Below are 26,052 nucleotides of genomic sequence, written 5' to 3'. Positions count from 1 at the left end.
CACACCAGCATCTATCGAAACTCAAACACAATCTGCTTCTTCCTCTGGTCGTTGAATCGGTGGAGGCTGATGTCTGTGGATCTCACTCTGCTTCATCTGTCCTTCCTTCCTTTCCTCAGTCTCTCCTTTGGCCTCTTGAGGTCTCCCTAATTTGTTGGAATTTAGAGGTTTCTGGGGTTGGTGAAAGACTCTGGTTGGTAACCCGGTGGGTAGTAGGTAATGTCTGGTCGGTGCTGGATTTCACTTTCCTTTCTTTTCTTTGATCCTTCCTCGGGTCTCCTGACAACCTCACGACTCTAGCTGGATTCTGAAGTATTCGGTTTAGGTGAACGGTATGGGATTTTTAATAAGTTTTAGGTGAACTAATGAGTACACACTCACTCACGCACGCACGCACGCACGCACACACACACATATATATATATATATATATATATATATATATATATATATATATATATATAAAATTTATTTAAAAAAAATAAAAATAAAAAAAAGGTTTTGCAACAAGAAATTAAATATTTATCGCAAAGAAGCACAAAAAAAATCTGCAGTGGACTCTAGATGTGTTCAATGACCACGCATGGAGTAGGAAATCTCAGACATGTATAGAAAAAGATCAGAGGACTGAATGTCATTGTTTTTCGGTATTGTTCCAGATGTTTGAAGTTTCAGTACCTGTTTAGAAGGAACCTGTTTGAATAATTTTCACTTTTCTGTGGTAAAAGTTAAAAGATCCCGTGGCAGGCCAGGGAATGGGATACAATTCTTTACGGGAGTTAGTACTTTGGCACAACACTCTTGAGTAGTCACTAATACTGATACCAAATATGCTATCACTATTAACTAAAACTCCCCACCCAAAAATGGCTGTTTTTTTTTAAGAACTATACAGTATATATTAGGGGTGTTAGAAAAAAATCGATTCGGCAATATATCGCGATATTACAGCGGGCAATTCTCGAATCCATTCAATATGCGGCCAAATCGATTTTTAAACATACATTTTTTATGGGAATATTCAACAAAACGTCTTACTTAGGGTTGAGATTCACACATTAAGCATGGAAGAATGTTATATTAATGGAACATTAAGCCTTAATATTTTATTTCAGTGCTGTTCAAACATGAAAAAGACTGCAACCTCTTTGTTAAATGCAGTGGCTCAGTTATAAGCCTGAATTTTCAGATAAATAAATACATTTTCATACAAATCTTACAGTGTACATGTACAAGTTTACTGATGAGTATTTTCTAAATTTGAGTTAAAAAAAAAAAATCGCAATAATCAATTTATAGATTCGTATCGGGATTAATCTGTATCAAATCAAATCGTGACCTATGAATCGTGATACAAATCGAATCGCCAGGTACTAGGCAATTCACACCCCTAATTTATATATGTAACCTGGCAATAGCCAGATTGATATTGTGATTCACTCAAGGGAGTCCTTCACAATGTCAATCTGGAACTGCTTCACGGTGATTTGGTCGGGAAAGGCGGGACATTCTGTACAATACTTGGAGCTGATTGGACAATGCAGCATTGTGCACATTTGTTTTGGTCTATCACGTCCACGGTTGAAAATGTCGTCTTCATTCTCATCGAAGGAGGTAAAAAAGCACAACATCTTTACCAGCTAAAAATGCACGATGCGCCTCTCGCTGTTTAACATTCAACAAGGAAACGGTGAGTAATTCTGCAAAAACAGAATTAATTGCAGCGTCCATTCGTCCATGTTACGTTTGTTTGTTTGTTTGCCCCGGCGCTGGCTTCCTGGTTTTGTCACAGCTGCATTATCACTCCCCCAAACACAATGTAGCTCTGTGATTAGATGGGTGGAAATCAAAGGGCTCGGTACAAGATGTATTCTTGGGAATTTGTGAACTCACAAATACCGCGAGAATTCAGCTTGCAGAGCAAAGTTAATTTATGTCCCGATATATTATTTTTCCTTAAAATTACATGAAATTAATGGCAACTATCTATCAACTACCGTAACATAAGACTGGTATCGGCACTGATGCTGATACCTGGTATTGGTCGTAGCCCATCCCTAGTCAGGATGGTACGACCTCTGCCTCAATTTGAGCCACGAAAAACCCTGGACTGTAAAATACAGCCCTATACAACTAACACATATTTCATGAAATTATAAGACTAAGAAGATGATGTGGGAGAGGTTGGGGATGTCAATTGTCAACTAATAATAAGTACAAGTTTTTAGGGTTCAGCACTGACGGCACAAAATGCAGTGTTTTGTACTGGGTGTGGTCGCAAAGCACAGATAACTGAACCATGCACCAACTCCTAAAACCCAGATTGCCATAATGATTAATTAAGAGCAGTACAAGTAAATAAACATACAGCACAAATAGTGTAACGCATGTGTAATTGCTTCATTGCCATTTACAGCATGTACTGACAGTACGCTCAGACTGACTCAACTGCATCAGTAATTATAGATATTTAATTTGTGCTTTATTCACTATTTAAGACAATAGTCCGCCGGGTGAATTCAACTACTAAGAGCACACCGAACAGACTTTTGCAGTATACCAATCAAGAAAACGTCACTGTCACTGCATGGTAATGTTAACACGAATGCACAATAAACGCACTTGTTTGCGACGTGATGCTGGCTAGCCATGCTTCGTTAGCTTAAGTCGATAAATATCAGTCCTGTCAAGGTCATTAACGAGCAATTCGGTGTCAATTATCAAATGTATCGCTGCGTGGTTTGTAGGTGGTTATTGTTGCAGAGGCAAACGAGTATTACGGTTAAAAAAAACTACGCTAGATGTTAATTTAGACAACGCCATAACATCGAAAAGGGGAAGTGAAATTGAGCCGCAGTGCACTGCCGTTAGCCTAGTTAGCTGTGAATGCTAACGAGCAAAACGGATGTAAAATGAATCAGCTGTCAGTGTTCGTGGTAGTTTAACTGTCCCGAGACATCGCAAAGGACGCACAGAAACAAACAAAAAAGAAACACACGAGTGGCGTTTTACCTGGAAATCACGCTCTTCGGTGAAACGAGAAAATCTGTCGGCCATTTTCTAAACACAGCAGCTTCTCTTTGCTGGCCGTGTGTGTCCCCCGGCTGAGCGCACCGCTGTGATGCGCACTCGGTGGACTATTAGCTGCTAATTAGCCTCGAGCTCGCTAACATAAGACGAGCAAATTGATAGGGGCGTTATTGTTGAACACGTCACTGCTAAAACTATCCGGTTTGAAATATCACCCTTTTCCAAATCATATATTTCTTAAAGTGTACTGAAAGTAATAACTAATATTTGTTGGCACAGTACTGTGTTACCAGGAGGATACTAGTTTACACAAGACTATTGTGTCTCCACCTAGTGGTAATATTATACTTACGCTTTTTTGTGTGTTTTCGACCTAGTAGAGATTCAGTATTGAATAACAGAAATAAAATAAGAATTGTGTCTTTGATTTTAATAAGTTGGAGTAATGTAAACGAAACGAAAGACGTTTGAATATACTGCAATTTGTTTATGAAATAGTCAAGCGGAACTCTGCTATGTCAAGTTACAATTAAACCTGCCCACCCATACAGGCGATAACAACCAATTTTAACTTCAAATTAAAATACTCGGTTCTATTTGTAAAATGACAAATAAAGTCACGACACTAGAATCTAATGAAGATTAAAGTATTTTAAATGTTTTCACATTGCTTAACTTCAAAGTATTATGCATCTTTCATTGCTGATGCGGTAAAAGTCCGAGTTTAACATTTACTTTGAAAAAATAACTCAGCCAGGAAAAAACACGAATTAACTCAAACTTACTTTCCATCGCCAACAAACGACCAACGCCTACACGGTGCCCGGCAGTAAGTAAACAAATATCATCTAGATTTTATTTTTTAGAAATTTGTTTGTCTCCTAATATTGTCTCCTTTATCCGTATTCTTCGCAAGGTCAACATTTCACGCAAAATAAACCTATTGTCTGCCTATTTCCGGTCTGGCAAGGACGTTTTCTTCTTTTCCTCAAAGTTTATGTGGCAAAAAAAAAAGACATGTCAGCAGTAAAGTTGGAAACAAATAGTATTATTCGTCAAATTTCGTTCCAAAATGTCGGTATCTTTGTCTGCTTGTGCCTTGTCGGTACATTAGCTTAGTGAGAGAGAGAAAATAAACTTGAGGCCCGTCTTGTTGCGGTTTTTCACATTACTCAAACTCTCGCCCAAAAATCCGACGTTGTTTTTAAGTTTAAGCATTTAAATGGTCTAGGCAAGAATTTCCAATGTTCACTCAATATGTTCCATCAAAACACATAGCTGACACGTTAAACTGGAAATAAAGCGCAGAAAGACTACCGGTAGTTATATTAAGTGTAAAATTGGTGGAATAGCCAAAATCTTATTGTCAGTTGTCTAATTGCAGGGATAAATGTTTTAAATTGACTACAACGTCACTGAAAAGATGTGATTTTTGTGTGTGTTTTTTTACAAAGCATTTTTGCCGTGACCGGCAATTCTCCTGCTAGCGCTATTTTGCCGTGAACGGTGCTTCACCTTCACGGAGTTTTCATTTTGTTTTGCCACCCAAGATAGGCTGCTGTCGCCTGTCGGCATCTGCCTAATTAACTATTCCAAGCCTGCCTCGCAAATCAAAATGGCGGTCAATTCGGTGAAAGGAAACTTTCAATTGAAAAGCACTGGACTATTTACCGTTGTAACTAATTTTATCTTGATTTCAAAATGTGATGAAGTGCCGTTTGACTACTATGACAAGCTGTCTGATTTGTGTGCTATTCACAGGAAAAAGCAATACAAGTCGTCGTTTTTGCATTGCGAAAATAACAGAAATGCCCGGATGTTCGGAATTGTCAATAACCGTTTGGTTTGGTTTGGTTTATGGTTTTATTGAACATATAAACATGAAGAAAACACATTACAAGTATAAAATATAAGTTAAAGTAAAAAAGAAAAACAAGAATAGGAAGAGAGAAAAAGTTTATATGTTCAAAAGGGGTAGGAGGCAGTTAAAAACATATCTAGTCCTACCCCTTATCCGTTTCATGTTGATACAATAATAAGGTTAATGTCTTTCAACAAAAGAAAATGTATCAACCCAGTCATATATACAAGTGCACTTTAACATACGCACATTTGCTAGCAACATATGTACATGAAATTCATAGGCATATACCATAATACATTTATGAATCATATCCTCTTACTCACCGATACAATTTTCATTACACTCATATCGATACATCCAAAGAAATTACAGCATATATGTTAATTGGTTGCAATAAAAAAAAAATGTACAGAGCAGGATTTAAACCCATGCCCTCATACTTCCGTGGTGAGTGGTAACCACCTTTATCATTATTCCACGAGCTTTTACACATTTACCAGCGCAGAATTTGTACTTGTAGTTCTCACGTGATTCACGGCAAGTGGCGAGTTGCTGGTCATGGCAAAAAAAATACACTTTGTTTTTGTAATACCTAAACACCAAGTGACTGCATTTTGACTGCATTTGAATTGGAATGCAAGTGCAAGCACTAATCACCTGCTATAAAGTACAATTGATTTGATGGCAACATACGCCAAAGAACAATTATAATACAGTAAGTTAACTGACAAAAAGCAACATAAAGCTGCAAGCAGCAATGAACGGACCTGCATACCCATTTTTTCACTGTGAAAGAAAATTCTAAATGATCATTACATTTTGACGCCATGGTCTGCCCACATTGGTGTTTGAGTTATTTTTATTTTTAAATCACAATATTACATCAGCTACTTGCTTTCATATGGGCATCATTTGAGTGAATTCCCTCATAGTTCTCGAGTGCTTGGTGTGACTGGTTGCTTCAATCCAAAATGGTCCACTTCCTGTTCAATGTCCGACATGGATCCTTGAGAAATCTTCGTGGACTTGCCCACCCATTTTGGTGTCTTCTTCTTCTACTTCTTCTTCTTTCTAATTTTCTATGAGGTGCAGTGCATATTGGTCAAGTGCAACACACATTTTTATTAATTAACTGCATACAAACACTGTACATGCAATCAGCAAATTACATGAATTTGATAATAGGGTGGGCAATGACAGGATGGACAGTTTTGGCTCATGTTAGCATCTAATGATCACATAGTAGATGGACATATACTTACCAACATGATTATGTTAGCAAACTGTGTATTGTTTTTCGAAAGTTTTTTTTATGTCAATTGACATTTCAGTATGACATAGTGCACATGTTAAGGCAGACTTCATCTGAAAACAAAAACGTTAATATTTGTCCTGCAACTACCCCACTGCTTCAGTCTTCAGAGGGTTTCTCAAAGAGGCAGTTACCCCATAATGACAGTGTGAACAGAAATTTTAGGGACACATGCAAAATGATAAATTTACTGTAATTCTGAAAATAGAATATACATGATCAAAATGATCATTTTGTCAAATCAATGTTTTAAAAAAACATTATTCACAAACACTAGTGTTTAAAAGAGCAATATGGGAAATGCTAAAATTACTGTTACATTCAATACAAAAAAAATACATGCAGGAAACACAATTTAAGAGACTTATCTATGTACTGGTTTGTGTGGAAATGTTTGGCCACTCATAATAAGACCTATAGTTTCACTATTCTATATTTTCATGGTGAATAGTGATTCAGATAAGAACACCAAAGGCACTTTACAGTGATATTTGACCCCAAAATAACATTGTTGAAAGACTCCATACAGAACTTGTTTCTGCTGCTAACAAGCAGTGCACACGAGACAGTCAATATTGCAGGTTGTTGTATAATTATCATCAATTATTTTCGAATATAGTGGCAAGTGGCCATTTACAAGAGTTGCCAAGCATCCTGTGTGCCCCTTTTCACTATTATTACTAAAGGCTTTGGAATTTCATTAATCTGTGTGGGTGTGTGTACACTGTATGCGCCACAAGTTAGCTCAAGATAGCCACTGTTGCTATGCAGAATTAAAATTGAGTACACTCAAAGTAAGAGGATTCAGTTAACGTGTTTATTATTGTGAATGTAGTTTAAAGTCAAATGTTGTATTTCATAGAAGGCTCAGTGCAGGTGCTTTCATTGCTGCAGCCACCTCTAAAATGTGAGATGTTTACATTTTCTAGAAGAGTTTTGATCTTTTCTCTTTGAGAAATTGTATATTTCCCCATATTTAGATTAGTCTGACAAAGTGATTACTACCAGAAACCAAGGCCCAAGTGATTTAATCGGCCAATGTTAGCTCTTTTAAAATCTGCAAAAATTAGCAGTTTGTTTTCTTTTTTTACACTGTAACACATTACAACATAAGACAAAATTAATGACATTCTACAAAAGTAAAAACAATTGCCGATTTTTCTCCCTGATGAAATTGTAAAATGAAACAAATACTAGAGGACAAAGTATTATATAGAACAGTCAAATGTTCTAGCTTATTGTTGTCAACATTTAGCGACCAAAAAGCGAGTTATTTTGTTAATTATAGTTTTTTTTTTTTAATTAACCCCTCGGCGCAGGGCTGGACTGGCACAAATAATCGGCCCTGGCATTTTGACTTAGGCCCGCCAGACCAGCCCAATTCCTGACCACCCTTGGCTACTTACGTAGCTCTACCACTGATGTTTATTGGTTCAGTTTGCTCTCTATATTGTAAATGGATTAATGGGCTGCTCCCTCTAAAACGTGGGCCAGTCTCTCTGGGTATAATGTCGCAAACTAATAATTGAATAGCACCACATCGGCCCCAAAAGACACCGGCCGACCGGGCATCTGCCCTGTATGGCAGATGGTCAGTCCAGCCCTGCCTCGGCGGTTTTGTGACCCGTTTTGGGCCTTTTGATGGTTCTGACCAAGCCATTTCAAAATAAAATACTACCCACGAATTGGACAATTAATCCATGATCAGAATTGTATTTTGAGATGTTGTTATTATTATTGATTATTATTATAAGACTTAATTATTATGATAATTATAATAAAATGCCATTCAATATCGGAATCGATTTTGGCCTAAAAAAAAAAATCTTTATCTAAAATCAGGCTTTAAAAAGAGCTATTATCAACCGAAATCTGCCGGCTGTACCTTGCATCGCACCCAACGTCGTCTGGGATAGACTCCTGTTGACCCATGACCCAAATGAGGACAAACGCTATGGAAAATGGATGGAAAGAAAAATAGGGCGAAAAGTGTGCTTTTATTCTTAATTTTTTTTGGGTGGGGGGGTCAGGTGACGTTTTAACTTGTGAACTTCTTCTTCTTTTCCTTTCAAACAAAATCCATAATGTCTTCTTTAAGATCCATTATTGATCCAAGTGGAACCAATTTAGCTATTGTCGCTGCTGGACATCACGCTTTTCTTTTTTTTTCTTTTTCTTTTTTGCTTAACATCCGTTGAGTGTGGTCTGCCCAGAGCCAAATAGGTTGTGTCAATGCATTTCCCCTATGTCACCCGACTCCTCCCACCAAAGGCGCAGCGGACTGCAGCAGCAGTACAGTGAGTGTCGAGACTAGAGCACAAAGAACAGGCCCTTATTGCTATTTACGCTCATTTGGAGGGAAACGTTAGCTCAGCGACGCTATCGCTCAAATAGTTTTGCGGTTGTTTTTGCTCTGAGACTCTGCCTGTCTTCCTTTATTACGCTGCTTCGGGGTGTGCCTTCAGAAGGAAACGACATTTGGATCGCTTTGTTCTGCAGAGCCAGAAGGTAATGACCTCACTCCACCGACTGCTTGAAATATGTGTCTGCATGCTGATATTATATCCGTTGTGATTTTGAGTGAGAACTGGCTCCAGAGAAGCTTCCTCCATTATTACAGTGTGTGCACTAATGGTTAGTGTATTGTAACACGCCAAGACAAGAAATACTAGTTCATTGTTACTGTCTAAAGTATCACGCACTTCCCTAACTGGAACCAAGTGCTTGAGTTATTTGATGACACGACTGTGCTCAGCATGCCTGGCCGACTAGGTTTCCTGTGCCATCTCTACCCGCTAAAAAAACATTTAGTTTGTGTACACCTACTCTAAAGTATGTTAAATAAATGGTCATTTATTGTGTTTCTGTACGCTCTTCTGCAGTTGGACATTGTAACCCCCCCACCACCCCCGTTGCTTCCTGTCCTGGAAATGCCACTGCAGCTGAGTCAAGTCAGCACGCATTATAAATGTCATCAGTGGTGTTGGGTTTAGTTTTCAGGACAGGTGGTAGTAGCAAAGTAGACTGGGAAATAAACAAAACAACACATTCAAACACATTTTCATTGGATTTTGAGCTACTTTAAGAATACATAGAGCAGTGGTTCTCAACCGCTTACCCCAATCCAGCCTGTTTTCCATGTTTCTCTCAACCAACACATCTTATCAGCCAGCTTTGCATGAAGCCTGATAACGATCCTCAGCTGTGTTGGCTGAGGAAGACAAGGAAAACAGGCTGGATATGGGTACTCAAGGACCGGGGTTGAGAAACACTGAGAATGAAAGTGAAATTTTAACATGCAGTAGTGTCTGTTGTTAGACAATAGCAACATTGCTACTGTATATGGTTGAGGAAGTGAACTTAAAGCTCGATGTTTGTTGTTGCATTGCCAAGAGCAGAAAAGAGAGAGTACATTTCAAATGTGGTCTTTCTAATCAGGAAGTGACAAGCAAGATTTTCGTGACGCAGGTGTTTTTGAAAATTCAACCCATGATGCTAATTTATTTTGCTTTGGATGTTTTGAAGTAGGAGGAACAATTATTTGAATTCAAATGGGCACTGCAATGTAGAAAAAAACATTTGTTTTCAAATCGCAAAAAACAACAACTTAATCTTAATATTGGTCGTTCAGAAGAATTTTATGTATATTTTATTTATTTATATAGTTATGGTGTCTAGATATTGTTCAGTGATTTAAGAAGTGCAGTCCACATGTTTATACTGTATATTGTTACTTCATGAAACATCACATGACGTGATAAAGGCACAGATTTGTTTGGATTATTGTTGTAATCTGATTTATGATTAAATGATTTATGTTTACACCACTCTTGTTTGATACAATATTGTGAAGTTGTCCTAGTGAACATGTAAAAGACTGCAAGTCAAAGTGTTTAGAATCTTAACAACTCTTAATTAATAATAATAATAATAATGCATTATATTTATAGGCGCCTTTCTCGACACCCAAAGACAATTTTAAAAACGATTTAATTAAAAACTCTGTTAAAAAAAATTAAGTACAGTAGATACATAATATGTATTTCATATAAATTAATGGTTCATGGACCAAAACATTAATAAATCTAAAATAGTTTATTGTATAATACAGATTAATTTATTGCTTGTGTTTGTAAAATAAATAAGTAAATGGGGACATGGGGAAAAAAATTAATTGCAGATTAAAACACAATAGCAATATTGGGGGGGGAAATTACAATTAGATTATTTTTCAAAATTGTTCAGCCCTAGTTTGAAGCAGCCATTTTTGTATGATTTTGGTCATTTCCACAGTTTCGTCGACTAACTTAACTGATTGCTCCCAGTTTTAGTAGTTTAGTAGACAGATGGGTAATGCCAAATTGCAAAACATTCGAGTGTATGTCATTTTGTGTGGTGGAGAATGGGGGCAATAATGCATGAAACTCTGGTAAGATAAGTTTATAAATTCTGACCCGTAGCCAGTTTTGCTTAGCAGGCAGTTAGCAACATGAAATTGAGTAGGCTTATCTGTCATGAGTAGGCCCACAAAAAGTTTTAAGGAGCCTTGTCGGAAAACAGAAAGGACATGTACCATTTTCAGCCTTTCAAGGGGTCTTTTAAAGGCCAACTTTTTCTAGAGATTTTGTCCGATTGCCATATAGAAAACACACTGTGTTTCTTTTCCCCAAATCACGCAGCAGGCAACATGGCAGTGAGGCAGCGGATATTCAACTCCACCGCTCCGTTCTCCGGGTCGCCGCTGGCCGACCTGAAGGCCTCGTACCCCAAATGCACAGCTGCGGACAAAGGGACACAGCAGCACCGCAAACGACAGCAACAGCAAGGGGAAGAGGAGGAGGACGAAGAGCAGTGGAAGAGCAGCAAAGTGGACTACATTGCATGTTTGAGCCCGCTGTTGAACAAAGTGTTGACTCAGGGCACTGCTGAGCAAGTCGGAGAAACACCGCTGAAGAGCTCACCCTTCATTGCACAGGCTGAATGTAAATAGGAAGATTCCGTTATAGCCAAGAATGATAAAGTATCATCATCTAACCTGGCACTCTCCTCTAGGTGAAACCCAGGACTCCCAGGAATTTAGTCCATCCTGCTTTGAACGTTCCTATCTTCCCTCCTCTGGCTGTTTTATCGTCAGGTATCATTTACACACTGAAAGTCATACCATGGCAGAGGCGACATTGTTTAAATCCATAATTTCGCTTCAGTCTGCAGCCAGAGCACAACAACGTGGCGTGTCCTACCACAGCCTCCGTCCAAGCGCCGGCCCCATGCGGCCCAAGGAAGAAGCCTCGAAAAAGAGTGAAGCGCAAAGGCCGGAAAAAAGTCTTGTGGGAGAAGAAGAAGAAAGAGGAGGAGGAGCAACAAAGCAGATACCACACAGATACCGCAGTGCCCTCTGGAGTCCCTGAGCAGGAGAGCGGGAGTTCCCTGGAGTACATCCTAGTAAGAGTAATATTTGGCTAAACTTTTTAATCACTGAATTAATTAATCAATTAAGGCCTAAAGCGCCTGGCAAGCACATGCCTCTAAAACCTATGAGTGACTTTAGAATCACCCCCGAAAAAAGTTTTCCTGGAAATTCAACAATATTAAAAATAATTGATATCTCAGCTCCTGAAGCAGATAGAAACATAATTCCAAAAATATTTCAGCGCTTACACCTGTGGCGTTAACAAAAACCTAAGTTTGTATTTATTATTGTAAACCTTCAATATATATATTTTTTAATTCAGCAAACAACTGTGTAGCATCTGCGGGTATATTTACCTGGCTTCAACACTGGAGCGTAGTTGTAATAACCTCGGGGAATCAAGTGGTAATTATTTGTCATCCACTCCGTCACAAAGCCATTGAAATTTTCAACACCCTCATTGTCTACAAACATATTTCTTAATATGTCACTGTCAACTGGTTACACCGATTCAAAGTCCTCCCGCGCCGTTCTCAATCGCGTCATTTATTTCATAACTCCCGCGAATCCGCGTCAGCCATAAATGCTCGAATAAAATTCCAAGACATGCTACGAGGCCCATGTCACCCTCTTGTGTATATTCTGATGCATTTCATTGGCTAAGAGACCAAGAATTGGTCAAAACAAAACAAAATGATGTATCCGCTCTCCCGCTCTACTGCGGTAATGCACTCCCGGCCTTAATGGGTTAATCAATCCAGGGCTAGCAGGAGTCAACAGCCATGACCACTACGCCAGTGTTGGACCACTACCTTTCTTCAGGACAGGGCCCCGACTTGGCCAGTTCAAATCACAGCCACCGGAAAAAAAATTAAGGGTTGGCATCAGGGGGGTTAGATCAGAATGAGTGGTACTTTAACCTTTAACCTTAAAATAATGAAACAACCAGAAACAGCATATTATGATGACGCAAAAAAAAAAAAAAAGTAACAGTTGCACGTTTGCCTGGATAAATGGGCAATAATTGGATTTAGCCTCATGTCGCTAGCTTTGGCTAGTCTGATTGCCGTGAGCCTTAATAGATTCACACCAGCGGCAGGTGGACATCAGAATGCCGGTGAGGAACAAGGGCAGTGGTGTGAAGTGACACTTGGTCGTCAGGGGTGTGGATGCAAAAGTAAGTATATACAGTTATAGAAAAGGGATAACACATGAAATAATTATTCTTTGGAAGAAAAAAATACATTCATCTCATAACATGTGTTACTTCGGTATACCTCCTTTTGCACCTCCCTATATATATGTATGTCTGTGCTTGTGCCGCCGCTGCATGTGATGTAGTAAATACATTCTCAACGATTGGCTGTCTGTGACACGACGCCATGAACAGTTCACATCAGCAAACTACGGCAAAATGAGCAAAGGAACAAAACTTCCACTTCCACTTCCAACACTTCATCCACACCACCCGGCATACAACCATGCAAACGCCGCCAGAATCGCTCAGCTCGCATTGAGTGTGAGCGCAGCATTCATGTGGAGGGTACACTGCCATAGCCTTCAATGCAGTTGTGTAGTATAAATATGCTAAATATTAAATAATCAGTAAAACATGACATATTTTATTATGATTATCTGAAATCATCATGCTTTTCGCTCTTGTAGGATGATTTGCTGCGAGGAGAAAGGAGCCCCCTCAGTTCCTCGTGCTGCAGCAGCGTGGAGAGCTCCGATGAGGAGGATGTAGCGTCCCCCCTCTATCGCAGCAAACTCTACAACACAGGCTCCAGCTGCTCCCCGCTGACCTGGGCCAAGCCATTCCCGGCGGGCACCCTGCGTAGCCTCTGCTCCTACGGGCCAGACAGCGACTCGCTCAGTAGTGCCGGCGACTGCTCGCTGGCCCTCGTTGGCCTGCGAGGCAGCGTAAGCCAGGGAGATCCGTGCTATGCGGGGCCATTCTGTAAAGAGGTGGAGCGCAGCGCGTGGGAGGAGGAAGAAGACAAGTGGCCGTCCGTCGACAACGAGGGCATCATTTTTTATAACAAAGTGAGTTATTTTTTTTATATATATATATTTTTTGACACATTGTGCATTTGTTTATTTATTCATTTGAAACAATTCCCAGACGTCTTAACATGTCTGTGGCATATCGTCCATACAGTATATACAGTAATTACTCAAATATTCGCTTTGGCTTTGGCCGAGTAAAAAAAAATTATGAAAAGGTGAATTTTTAAGAAAATTCCAAACCGCTAATATGCGGTATTAAACATATTTACTTTTCTTTTTTTCTATGAAACCTATTGACTAAAGAGCTCACCTTTTGACATTTTTTTCCTGAAACGCAAGATGATATGTGATGCATCCTATGCATTTTCGAAATAATATAGTAATACTGTACAATAATTGGTTTCAAGGTAGCATGTTGAAGTGAGAGACATGTTTTCCCTGGGCACTGCTTGAGCCTTGTACCTTGAGTGCCTTCTCTATGCAATAGCAGAGCCCAAAATGTGTAAACAAAGCAAGTGCCCATGAAACAGTAAAAACATGTTTGTAATGCAGTGGCATTCACAGAGATTTTGGGGGGCATGTGCTCCGAGGGGGAAAAAATGGCACTTTAGTGCACAAGGAACATTATACCTTACTGACAATTCCGAGATGACATCACAAATCAAGATGGCCGTCAATTTGGTGAACGAAATCTATCTGCTCATTAAAAAGCGTTGGATTTTGGATTGTTGTAATTTGATTTGTGAGGATTATTTTCATTTCAAAATGTGATGAGATGTCGTTTGTATGATAGTCACAGGAAAAAGCATTACAATCTGCCGGTTTTTTTCACCGTATAAAGGAAGCATTTGCATTGTGTTGCATTGGCGACATATCAGAAATGTCCGGATCTTCGGAAATGTCAATAGAAGTTTTTAAATAAATTTAATAGCTAATAATAGCTTTTTTCCATTCTGATTTAGTACAAACTACTTAAAAAAAGATTTTTCAATACAATTAACCTTAAGGAGCAAATCAACAATATAAATGGGATATAAAATAAAAAAAAAAGTGCTAAACTCTAGTTAACGTGACTCTCTCTGGCCTTGACTCTGAGTCTGACTTTTCATCTTCATGCGTCTTTGATATCATCCAAGAGAGCAGAGAAATGCTTCCCCTGATACAATTACTAAATGAACGGACCAATTGAAACCAAACAGACCAATGGCATGAGAATGAATAAGACTGACTGTTGTCATTACAAGAAGGCAAAAGGGTATTTTTCACAAGCAATTGACAATTCCAAACATCCGGGCATTTCTGATATTTCCACAATGCAACTCAGTGCAAATGCTTCGATCACCAATGACGTATTGGATTGTTTTTGCCTGTGACTACTAGCATATTACAAACCAGACACAACAGTTCATCACATTTTGAAATCAAAATAATCCCCACAAATAAAATTAAAATGATCCAAAGTCCAAAGCTTTTTAATGCACAGATCACAGAGAGCTTCCTTCCTTTCACTGTCATTAGTCTTACTATATGTGGTGGTTATCACGTTATCTATTATTGAATTAGCATATGGCATTTTTAACTAGGTGGCTAATATCGACTAATTTATGCTCAGTTGTTTGTGCTGTATGAGGCATGTTACTTCACAACAGAATGATTATAGGTAGGGAATAGAGGGCAAACAAACAATACAATTTCACTGGACTCACAACACACCTGGCGCGGGTGGAGCAGCAGGGGAAGAAGAAGTGTGTGTGTGTCTGGGTAATTAGCATTCACGTGACAAAGGATGCGAGCAAGCGAGATAGGTCGGGTGCGCGCGCGAAGGGGCCGCGTGGTGTTGTTTTTTTCCACACACGATTAATCATGCAGCTTTTCTAGAAGATTGTGTCAACATTGACCTGTCCTCAGTAAAGTGTTTATTTAAAAAAAAGAAGAAGAAAAAGAACAACTAGCTTTCCAAAGGGCACTTTTTTTGAGAGAGGGCAGAGGGGCAAGAGTGTGAGCACCCCACTAGGGGTCTACCTGTGCACGCCAGTGTTGTGATCCATTGACACAACACTTGCGGAAGGGCTCGCTCACAGATACAGAAAATATTATAATATGTCCTATTTAATTACAAGTAGCACTAATTTGCCTTTCCTCTATCAGAACATCCAGCCTGTCGATTCGGAATATAAGGAAGGAAGGGAATTTGTCCTGTCGGAGTTTATTAAGGAAGGCTCCTATGGTGAAGTCCATGGCGCTCGAGATGTCAACACAGGCTTTGAGTTTGCTGTCAAAAAGGTAACATGGAAGAATCAGCAATTCAGAGGCCAGGTTTGGATTTTTGTTTAATGCTTATCTGCTTCCAGATCGCTCTGAAGAGGTTCAACAGCGAGGAGGCGAGCACGTGGAGTGCTCTCCGATCTCCTCGCATCCTGGAGCTCTTCGGAGTTGTCCGAGACGGGCCTTACATTTTCTTTCTCATGGACTACAAATCTGGCAAGCGCTTCTTCAACCCTGCCCACAATCATCCTGTGATTATATAGTAACAAATATTAAGACATCATGTCCATCCAGGCTCACTGGGCCAGCTGTTAATGCAGCGCGGGCGGCTGCCGGAGGACCTGAGCCTCTACTACCTGTTGCAAGTCGTGACAGCGCTTGAGTACCTCGCCAAGAAGAAAGTGGTGCATCTTGATGTTAAAGGTATCTGTGGCAATGTTTTTCAAGAAATTTAATTTAACAAACATCTGGGGCATGGGCCTAAAATGTTGGTGCAGGTCTTAGACAATTTAAGTAATACCGCACTGTGTAAAATCTTGTTTTATTTTGATTTTATATGTACGGTATATATATATATACATACAAAATCAGGTCCTGAGGCAGACTCTTCAAGGCTGAAGCCTTTATGTTGTGGTGAATCTATCTATCTATCTATCTATCTATCTATCTATCTATCTATCTATCTATCTATCTATCTATCTATCTATCTATCTATCTATCTATCTATCTATCTATCTATCTATCTATCTATCTATCTATCTATCTATCTATCTATCTATCTATCTATCCATCTATCCATCCACACATCCACCCACCCATCCATCCATCCATCCATCACCTAGGGCGGCACAGTGGCTGACTGGTTAGCACGTCCGCCTCCCAGTGCTGAGGACATTTGATCGAGTCCGGGCTTCGGCCTTCCTGCTTCGTGCTTGCCTGGGTTTTCTCCGGGTACTCCGGTTTCCTCCCACATTCCAAAGAGATACGTGGCAGGTTAATTGAACACTCCAAATTGTCCATAGGTGTGTTTGTGAGTGTGGATGGTTGTTCATTCGTCTCTATGTGCCCTGCGATTGGCTGGCAACCAGTTCAGGATGTCCCCCGTCTACTGCCCGAAGCCAGCTGGGATAGGCTCCAGCGCCCCCCGCGACCCTTGTGAGGACAAGCGGTTAAGAAAATGGATGGATAGATATTTATCTCTTATCTATATTAATCTAATCTAGCTATATTAATTTAATCTAGTCTAGTCTATATCGGGTTTGTATACCTATGATACCTACCGTATCTGAAACAAAAAAACTACATAATACATTTTCCTATGTATGGAAACTCGTGGCCCACCCTGAAGTTTGAGAACTGTAACAAGAGTACAATAGCTCTGACTTTAATTATTTGTCATCTGGACGTTTCGTCTCACATGGATTTACAGCACCTGTGACCTAGCATGAGGACGGGGGCAGCGGGTTTTTGGAATTTCCCATCATGACTCAGCCGCTGCATGTGTGGCGGTAAAAGAGTGAGAGAGAGAGAGACAGAGAGAGAGAGAGGGAAGGGGGAGGGAGAGATATGTAGAACAGGAAATCATTGAGAGAAAAGAGGGGGATGTCGGTGTGCAGAAAGAAGGTAAGAGAAAGGTGAATACTGTACACTGAAAGTAAATGCCACCAAAACTGCTCTTTCTTGTAGTTTTTCTACTGCATCACTCCCTTTTTTCATTTCCCTCTCTTGTCCTTCTGGCCGTGTGTAGCTGCTCTGTTTCCAATTAAACAGCCCTTCAAGTATGCATAAAGTCATGGAAGGCACCCAAGCTCCATAATTTCCTATTTCTTTTGTCCCTCAGCTGACAATGTGTTGTTGTCGGAGGACGGCAGAGACTCCTTCCTGTGTGACTTCGGCCATGCCGAGAGATTGGACACTGGCGGGCAAAGTCTCAGTGTGTCCCGAGGTAGGACAGTCCTGAGGCGGACAGCCAAAAATCATGACAATACGTGACGTCGCCTTTCTCACTGTTGGCCATCTTGTTGAAAGCAGACCTGAAGGGTACTGAGACGCACATGGCCCCTGAAATAGTGAAGGGCGAACCCCGCGGAGCCAGAGCAGATGTGTGGAGCAGCTGCTGCATGTTACTGCACATGCTCAACGGGTGTCAGCCTTGGACCAGATATTACACCTGTAGACTCTTCCTAAAGGTACTGTATGACACAGGTGGCAAAAATGGTCACAGTCTGTATTTAAGTAAAAACCCTGGTATGATTAGAAGTACTGATTCGACTCATTTCTGACACCACAGAACAACCCTGCCAATTTTGAATTATTAATAAAAATCATAGTGTAAAGTTCAGATAGGGAACTTTCACCAGTTCTTTTATCTTGAATGATCGCTACACTAATAACAACCAGGAGACTGCATATACTCAGTTGAACTATTTACTGGATGCCAGAAAGATGACGTGCACAGCTGTGGAGCCTTTTTTGCTAAATGCGGAAGAAGGGCTAATCTATTCAAAACGGTCTCTAATCTTATACTGTCTTTGCCGCCTACTCACACGGGGGACGGCTCAGCCTAGCCCATGTGAAAATGTGTGATCTGATGGTCTTAACTGGTTTCAACTGGATAAGTGCGCCAGAGTGCAGTTAGACAGGAGGATGCCAAGACAGGACAGGTGACAGCGACACAACGGTCTAGCTCAAGTCACCTATCTAATCATTAAGAGGCCTAATCTAACAGTAGTATATAAAATGAGGTTTAAACATTTTAAAATATTGGGCTGTTCACACCACTGTCAAATGCTGTTAAATCAAATGAAACCCACTCAAGTTTCAATCAAATATAGTGGAGTGCTGCTATTGGTGGGGGACAGGGACTGGGCCGGCACACGAATAGGGAAAATCTATGTATAATTGGCTCCCATTATAATTGGATGGAAGAAAATTAACAAACACCCAAAAGAAAAAAAAATACCCCAGAAGTTTTTTTTTCTTTTTTTCTTTTCTTTTTTTTTCTTTTCAGGAATACTATATAATAAATAATAATAAAATAATATAATACTATATAATAAACAGGAATACACTTGACTAAATGCTATAGATTTCTTTTGTGCTAAACAAATAAAAATCAACATTTCAGAAATACAGCTTGTGTGTAATTAGGTTATCTTTGTCTGATATGTTCTTTTTGTGATCATCATAGAAGAGAAACTATACCAAACAAAAGAATTTGAGAAGGAAGCAAATACCTTTTCATAGCACTGTATAACCGAGTCACTTGCAATTGTGCCGGATAACCACTGATGTGAACAAATGCCCTCAAGTTCTTATACAGTGTAGGCAGGGTGACAATGGCCGTTTCAGCCATGGCCAGAAAAAGAAAACTGAAATGTTGAAAAACAAGTTAAAGCTCTATCCACAATTGAGTACTGCATACAGTAGTTCTCAGTCTGTGAACGTGATTTCTGAAACCCTCTTCCAACAAAACAAGGCACAACCTGTTTGTCGTGAATCATTCTTGACGCCGACAAATTCAAAGAATTTTCTTAGATAAGTAAATGGATGGAGAATATCGTTCATTTCCGAATCTGTTGCGTCATTGTTGTTGATGCTTCCTGGTTCATCTCCATCTCGCTTTGTCCCTGTTTTTTTTTTTTTTGCCATATGAGTCGATGAGATTTCAATCAATTAGTCAAAAAATCGCAAGTGTAACGAGCAATAAAGAGCCTATTTTGATGAAGAAATTAGTAGTACAGTACTTACAGATATCTAGGTCATCAGGAAAACAAATACTCAAGTACAGATAGGTAGTACATTAATTACACGACAGTACATCCATGCCATACAAGCACTCACATGCCTGTTAATCTTCAATGACGCCATGTTGTTTACAGATTGCCAACGAGCCACCGCCGCTCCAAGAGATCCCGCCCGACTGCAGCCCCCTCACGGTGGAGTTGATCAAGGCGGGTCTGCAGAAGGATCCCAACAAGAGAGCGTCGGCCAGTGACATGAAGGAACGTGCGGCCAGAGCACTCAAACAAGGTATACTCGTACTCTGGAGTATTTATGGTATCCGCTACACGTTGTGAGAATATACTACATCCAAGCATTTCTTATGAGCGTTTGGATTCTTAACTCATTTGCTCCCAAAAACATATAAATATGTTCTATTTTACATGGTCCCAAAGACGTATTTATACATTTTTTATGTTTTTTATGCTAGAGCAAGGGTGCTCATGTTCGGTCCTCGAGAGCCCCGATCCAGCCTGTTTTCCATGTTTCTCTCCTGCAGCACAGCTGAATCTAATGATCAGCTAATCAGCAAGCTTTGCAGAAGCCTGATAACGATCCCGATCATGAATCGGGTGTGTTAGTGGAGAGAAACATGGAAAACAGGCTGAATAGGGGCTCTCGAGGACCGAACTTGAGCACCCCTGTGTTAGAGCATACAGAAGGCAATGGTAGTTATTACAAAAATGGGCAGCAAGTGGCAGCAGAGTATAAGAGATCAACCCGTGCCATGTTACAAAAAGCTTTTTTTCATGCAAGTGTTTTAAACAGACTTGTGAATAATGATGAAACTTAGCTATATTCTTATGCTAATTGCTGCAAAACGTAAACAGATAGAAATATACTTTTTTTCCCTGATGAAAGAAGAGACTCTAATCTTTCTTTAGGTAAGATGTTTTTATAGCAATAAAACACAATATTCTGTGGGCTTTGCAAAATCAGTCAAAATCCTGTAAAACAGCCGGGAGCGAAGGGGGTTGCTTCAGTGAAAACGGATGGGAGTGAATGAGTTAAAATGCGCACAAAAATTATACATCCAGGTTCTTCTATCAAAATTTTTTAGACAGACTTTACACACTGGCATGTTCTCCTTGATGGAGGTAAACAGGCATGGGACGATAAGCGGTTTGACAATTGACTGTGGTTTTAAAAAGTCATGCTTTCAATAGTTATTGATACTGTCTGTCCCTGGTAATGAGCTGCTATTTTCTTTTTTGAGAGCAACTTCAAAACAGCATGCAGCGTGATGGGCTGCTTGCAGAGTTGCATAACCAGCGGCCTCTTTGAAGTTAATTGCCTACAATTAACTTATTTTTCTCCTTCTCCCGCAACTGCACGTTCATTGAGGAGAAAGAAGGGGCAAATGGGGACGGAGGAAAGAGACACACGGGTGCTTCTGCAGCATTGTCCTTTTAAAAATAATAATAATAATAATAACTGGGGTCTGTTTTTAAAAATTATTACCAGTGATCGGACACTGTGACTTTCTAAGAAGAATTATTTTTATCTTAGCTTTAACTTTTTACAGTGTTTCCTCGCTATATCTCGTTATATCGTGGTTCACCTTTCACGGCCTCGTTTTGTGGATTTTCATTTGTGACCATAACTTTATGTATCGCAGGTTACCTGGCTATTTTGCGGGTTTTCTTGCTATTTTTCTTCCTTGTAAGTCGGAACAGTCAAAAAAATATATAGATTTTTGTTTGGGGGGTGGTGGTGATTGTTTCACACACAAAAAAAACGAAAAGTGGACCGAGTCGAATATATCGACCACCAAAATAACTCAACGCAAACTTTTTGGCCCAAAGCTTCGTCGGCATATTTCACATTTGCAGTCATTAGAAAGGTTCATTTTATTGTATATTAAAAAAAAAAAAGTCAGTTTGGAATGAATGAATTTGTCAATAGTCAAGTCCAAAATGATTAGAGGGTGACAGGCCTTAACTTGTCCTTACATTCCCCTTTGCACGCAGTTGGCGGACTCAGAAGCCCATGGAGCAGATCCTACACGGAACCACTCTATTTTGCCAACAAACCTCCGGTCTCCCAGCCAGTCCAGTGTGAAGACGATGAGGAGCAGGAAACGGACAGGAGTGCGATCGTCCAGCTGAACAACGGTGACGAGGACGGAGCCGACGAGTGTGAACGAGGAACCCATTTCGATTTAAAACAGTCGAAAAACAGGATCACTGATACTGTTCCCGAACTTGAGCTGCGGAAACTGGAGAGAGGTCAGCTTCCCGTCCACTGTCCCTGCTCGTTCGTCTATGTGCTGTACTTTTCAGCGTGTTCTCTGTCTTTTGGTGGGGGGAGCAGATTTCTATCTCAGCAGTCTTTCCCAGCTTCACTCTGCTGAGATGCAGGAGCAGCTCTTGTCTTGTCTCAGCAGTGACGCCTACTCCAACAGGGACCCATGGGACAAAAAGGTCATTCAAAACTCGTACGCATCTCAAAGAATGACAATGTGCTCAAAATGCTTATTTATTTCTGTAATTGAATTCAAAAAATGAAATTGTTAAGTACATCTGTGCAAAATGACTACATACATCATTAAAAATGTGTAGAATATTTGAGAACCACCAAGATTTCCCCCAGTGCTTTGTAGGCCTTGGTGGCCACCATGCTTTTCTTGCCAGGCTGAGCATTATAGAGTTGATTACAATCTTTAAAAAAAAAGTTATATGGCCAAAATATCTTTACAATAGCCTTTTTATTTGACCATTTATGACTTAACACCTAGCTGTTCACAATGGATGCTACTGCAAGCCTCTGGCCAATAGTTTACAGACAGAATTTGGGTTTGAATTTCCCGCCCTCTGTCTGCAGATGTGACATATCGAAGCCTTCTTAACTCATTCACTGCCAATGACGGCTATTGACGTCAAAAATAAATTTTAACTATTCCTATTAGTTTAAAAATGTTTCCTAGATTTCCTAGATTTTTATATTTTACATTTAGAACAGATATAAAATGTATGATTAATTGTGAGTTATTCTGACGCGATTAAAGAAAAGATTATTAATAATTAGGAGCGTCAGGCGATTACAATTTTTAATCGTAATTAATTGCACGACTTCACAATTTAACTCACGATTAATCACACAATTTTATATCTGTTCTAAATGTACAATAAAAAATTCTAGGTTTTCATACTCTTGTTAACAAAAATGGAAAAAAAAAATTGGTAAACTAATAGAAATAGTTCAAATTAATATTTGACGTCTATAACCGTCAATGGCAGTGAATTAGTTAAAATAAAACACAAAAAAAATTAACCATTTGCATCATGAGGAGATAATTTAGGCAAAAAAATTTGACTTTGGCAAATATTTTAAGAGGGTGACGATGGTGTGAATGGAAAACGCAGTTCTTTTTTGGGCCACAGGTGATTCTAAATTCAATTGTCCGCGTCCAGTAGCCTTAAGTGTTTTAAAGGTTATTCTTGCGTCGTTCAGGACTCGGGCCGCTGGTCACTGAGCCCCGCCGACGACTGCAGCTCTGGAGTCTGCTCCGACAGCGGCCAGCTAGACGGGCAGCAGAGCGTCAGTCTGGACCTGCTGGGCCACTCGGCGCCTCAGCCGTGCTGCTTCCAAGGTGGGACACCCAAGCACATATGCCTGTCTGTCTGTCTGTACATACTGTATTTCCCCTTTTCTCTCTCCCATTCTCTGCCATTCTAGCTCTGCCATACTCTCTCTCTCTCTTTTTCTCTATCTCTCTCGCACTTGCACTACTCTCACGTCCTTTCTCGCTGTCTCGCTCTTTTTCTGGCTGACTCTCTCATATTTTTTCATTGTCCGGGGCTCAGGGGTGGACGTCTGCATCAGAGACTTCAACGGGACAACCATCCAAATACGAGAGACGCGGCGGGTGAAGGTGGGCCACATCGCCACCGGCATCAGCGATCAGGTGAGACTTCCCTGCCCCTCATCATCGTTTTTGAATATAAAGCTATATATGAAACGTTTAGTTTAGTTTAGTTTACTCCCTTCTGATTTTTCAGTATGGTACAGAGATTTACAATTGTGCTCATAAGTTTGCATATCTTTGAGGTATGCTAATAGTTTTAGATACCCGTGGGGTATGTAAACTTATGAGCACAACTGTATGGTGAGAAAAATCCTTAATGCCCATAAAATCCAAAATGCTCTGACAATTGTTTCGATATATTCAGAGGTTGAAGTGGACATGACTAGAGATGTGCATGTAAATTTTCGATTCATAGCAATTTTATGTCATTATGCAATGTTTAGCTTTTGTTCATGTACAGTTGTTGCCCCTAGGGCGTATTTATATTTATATATATTTATATATTTATATATATTATATTTATATTTGTATATATTTATGAGCACAACTGTATGTCTGCCAACTAGTGGTGAATGGTGATAAATACAGTTATGCTCCAAAGTTGCACTTAATTAAAAAGAAAACTTTTATTGGAAAATATACTGATGAGCTTATCTACAAACCCAATTCCCCAAAAGTTGGGACACTACAAATTGTGAATGAAAACTGACTGCAATTTTGTGGAAGTGCCAAATATTCATATTTTATTCAGAATAGAACATGGAGAGCAGGTCAAAAGTTTAAACGGAGAAAATGTATCATGTTAAGGGAAAACTATGTTGATTTTAAATTCCATGGTGTCAACAAATCTCCCCAAAAGTTGGGACAAGGCCATTTTCACCACTGTGAGGCATCCCCTCTTCTTCTTACAACAGTCTGCCAAATGTGCTCTAGAAGTGAAAGAAGTGGACTGCAGGCTGGCCATTTCAATAGCTGGATCCTTTTCCTACGCAGCCATGATGCTGCATGTGGTCTGGCATTATCGTGTTGAGAAATGCAAGATCTTCTCTGAAAGTGATGATGCCTGGATGGGAGCATATGTTGTTCTCCAATCGGAATATACCTTTCTGCATTGACGATGCCTTTCCAGATGTGGAAGCTGCCCATGCCACACGCACTCATGCAAGCCTTTACCATCACAGATGCAGGCTTATAAACGGAATGCTGATAACAACTTGGCTTGTCCTCTTGAGTCGGTATGACAGAGCGCCCCAGTTTTCCACAAAGAACTTCCAATCGTGATTCATCTGACCACAAAACAGGTTTCCACTTTGCCACTCCATTTTGGCCCAGAGAAACGCCTGCGCTTCTTGGCCTGCTTTAGAAATGGCTTCTTCTTTGTACTGTGGCGTTTCATCTGGCAACGGCGGCTGGGCCGGTGGATTGTGTTCACCCACAATGTTTTCTGGAAGTATTGCTGAGCCCTTTCTGTGATTTCCCTTACAGTGCACATTCCTGTTTGCGGTGGAGTGCCGTTTAAGGGCATCCAGTAGGATTTTTCGGCCTTGACCCTTACACACAGACATTGTTCCAGATTCTCTGAATCTTTGGATGATATTATGCACTGTAGATGATGATGACTTCAACAATTTTTGGCTGGTAAACACCTTTCTGACATTTCTCCACTATCTTTCTGCGCAACATTGGAGGAATTGTTGATTCTCTACCCATCTTGGCTTCTGAGAGACACTGCCACTCCGAGAAGCTCTTTTTAGACTCCAATCAAGTTGCCAATGGACCTCATTAGTGCTAACTGGTCTTCCAGCTGTTTTTTTTTTTTATAAGTTCAATTGACTTAGCGTCTTATTGCTACCTGTTCCAACTTTTTTGAGATTTGTTGGCACCATGACATTTACAATCAACATATGTTCCCCTTAAAATGATACATTTATACATGATACTCAGTTTAAACTTTTGACCTGTCATCTATGTTCTATTTTGAACAAAATATTGAAATTTGGCACTTCCACATAATTGCATTCCGTTTTTATTCACAATTGGTATAGTGTCCCAACTTTTTTGGAATTGGGTTGGTACATTGCAATTTCCTGCAAGAAATAAAAATGCTGTTATTTTCTACTACTACTCACCATTACACAAATTCTAAATGCACATTTCCTTCCCTGTTACAGATCTCTGAGAGAGTTTTCACGTTGGAGACACAGCTGGGTTGCACGGTGGCTCATGATGAGGAGGTGCAGGAGTCGGGCCTGAAGCTTTGCTGCGTCCTGGCTCCTGACTTCAGCGCCACTTGGAAGTGGAGGATCAGAGACGGAGCACTAGAAACTAGATGAGTTAAACAAAAATGAAGTCCTTTTGACATGATTTGATGTCATTTTCTGCTCATTCCAAGTCCTTCACAGCAATCAAACTATATTGTAGGTCTGTGGATTTGTTTTTTTATGATTAACATGTACTTTTACCTTAACAAAAGAAGTTGAATTTCATTTATTTGGTACTTTGTCTACCCTGTAAAAGTGGAAAAGAGTAAAAAAAAATTGCAATAAATGCCACATTTATGACCATGTCAA

General features: G+C 39.9%; 2 protein-coding genes across 11 annotated transcripts in view; one reads left to right on the top strand and one right to left on the bottom strand.

Moving 5' to 3' along the window:
* Positions 1-3,174, bottom strand: part of gpatch8 (G patch domain containing 8) — a 30,515-nt gene extending 27,341 nt beyond the window's left edge. For 6 of the 9 annotated variants that reach the window (XM_077558928.1, XM_077558926.1, XM_077558922.1 and 3 more), the window contains exon 1: positions 3,013-3,096. Coding sequence is in view for 1 of the 9 variants with exons in the window: in XM_077558919.1 (XP_077415045.1) it covers positions 3,013-3,057 (45 nt within the window). In the remaining 8 variants the exon portion in view is untranslated. Of the gene's footprint in view, positions 1-3,012 lie in introns of all 9 variants that reach the window. The other 3 variants (XM_077558930.1, XM_077558925.1, XM_077558919.1) reach the window with 2 other exon arrangements.
* A 654-nt stretch (positions 3,175-3,828) lies between these two features.
* map3k14a (mitogen-activated protein kinase kinase kinase 14a) lies at positions 3,829-26,052 on the top strand. 2 transcript variants are annotated; one of them, XM_077557322.1, is made up of 17 exons: positions 3,836-3,859; positions 8,672-8,714; positions 10,886-11,188; positions 11,259-11,340; positions 11,411-11,648; positions 13,282-13,662; positions 15,775-15,909; positions 15,978-16,107; positions 16,186-16,314; positions 17,732-17,836; positions 17,923-18,080; positions 19,773-19,923; positions 21,645-21,902; positions 21,988-22,097; positions 23,128-23,266; positions 23,481-23,581; positions 25,654-26,052. In XM_077557322.1, the coding sequence occupies exons 3-17, from the start codon at positions 10,894-10,896 to the stop codon at positions 25,813-25,815; spliced, it is 2,574 nt and encodes an 857-aa protein (XP_077413448.1). In that variant the 5' UTR covers positions 3,836-3,859; positions 8,672-8,714; positions 10,886-10,893; the 3' UTR covers positions 25,816-26,052. The 2 variants fall into 2 exon arrangements, with proteins under 2 accessions (XP_077413447.1, XP_077413448.1); XM_077557321.1 differs by lacking the exon at positions 8,672-8,714 and having other exon boundaries at positions 3,829-3,859.

Source organism: Vanacampus margaritifer, chromosome 2 (assembly GCF_051991255.1).
Source record: "Vanacampus margaritifer isolate UIUO_Vmar chromosome 2, RoL_Vmar_1.0, whole genome shotgun sequence".
Lineage (NCBI taxonomy): Eukaryota > Metazoa > Chordata > Actinopteri > Syngnathiformes > Syngnathidae > Vanacampus > Vanacampus margaritifer.
The sequence above is the reverse complement of the archived record's forward strand: the minus strand, read 5'-3'. Positions and strand labels throughout refer to the sequence as shown.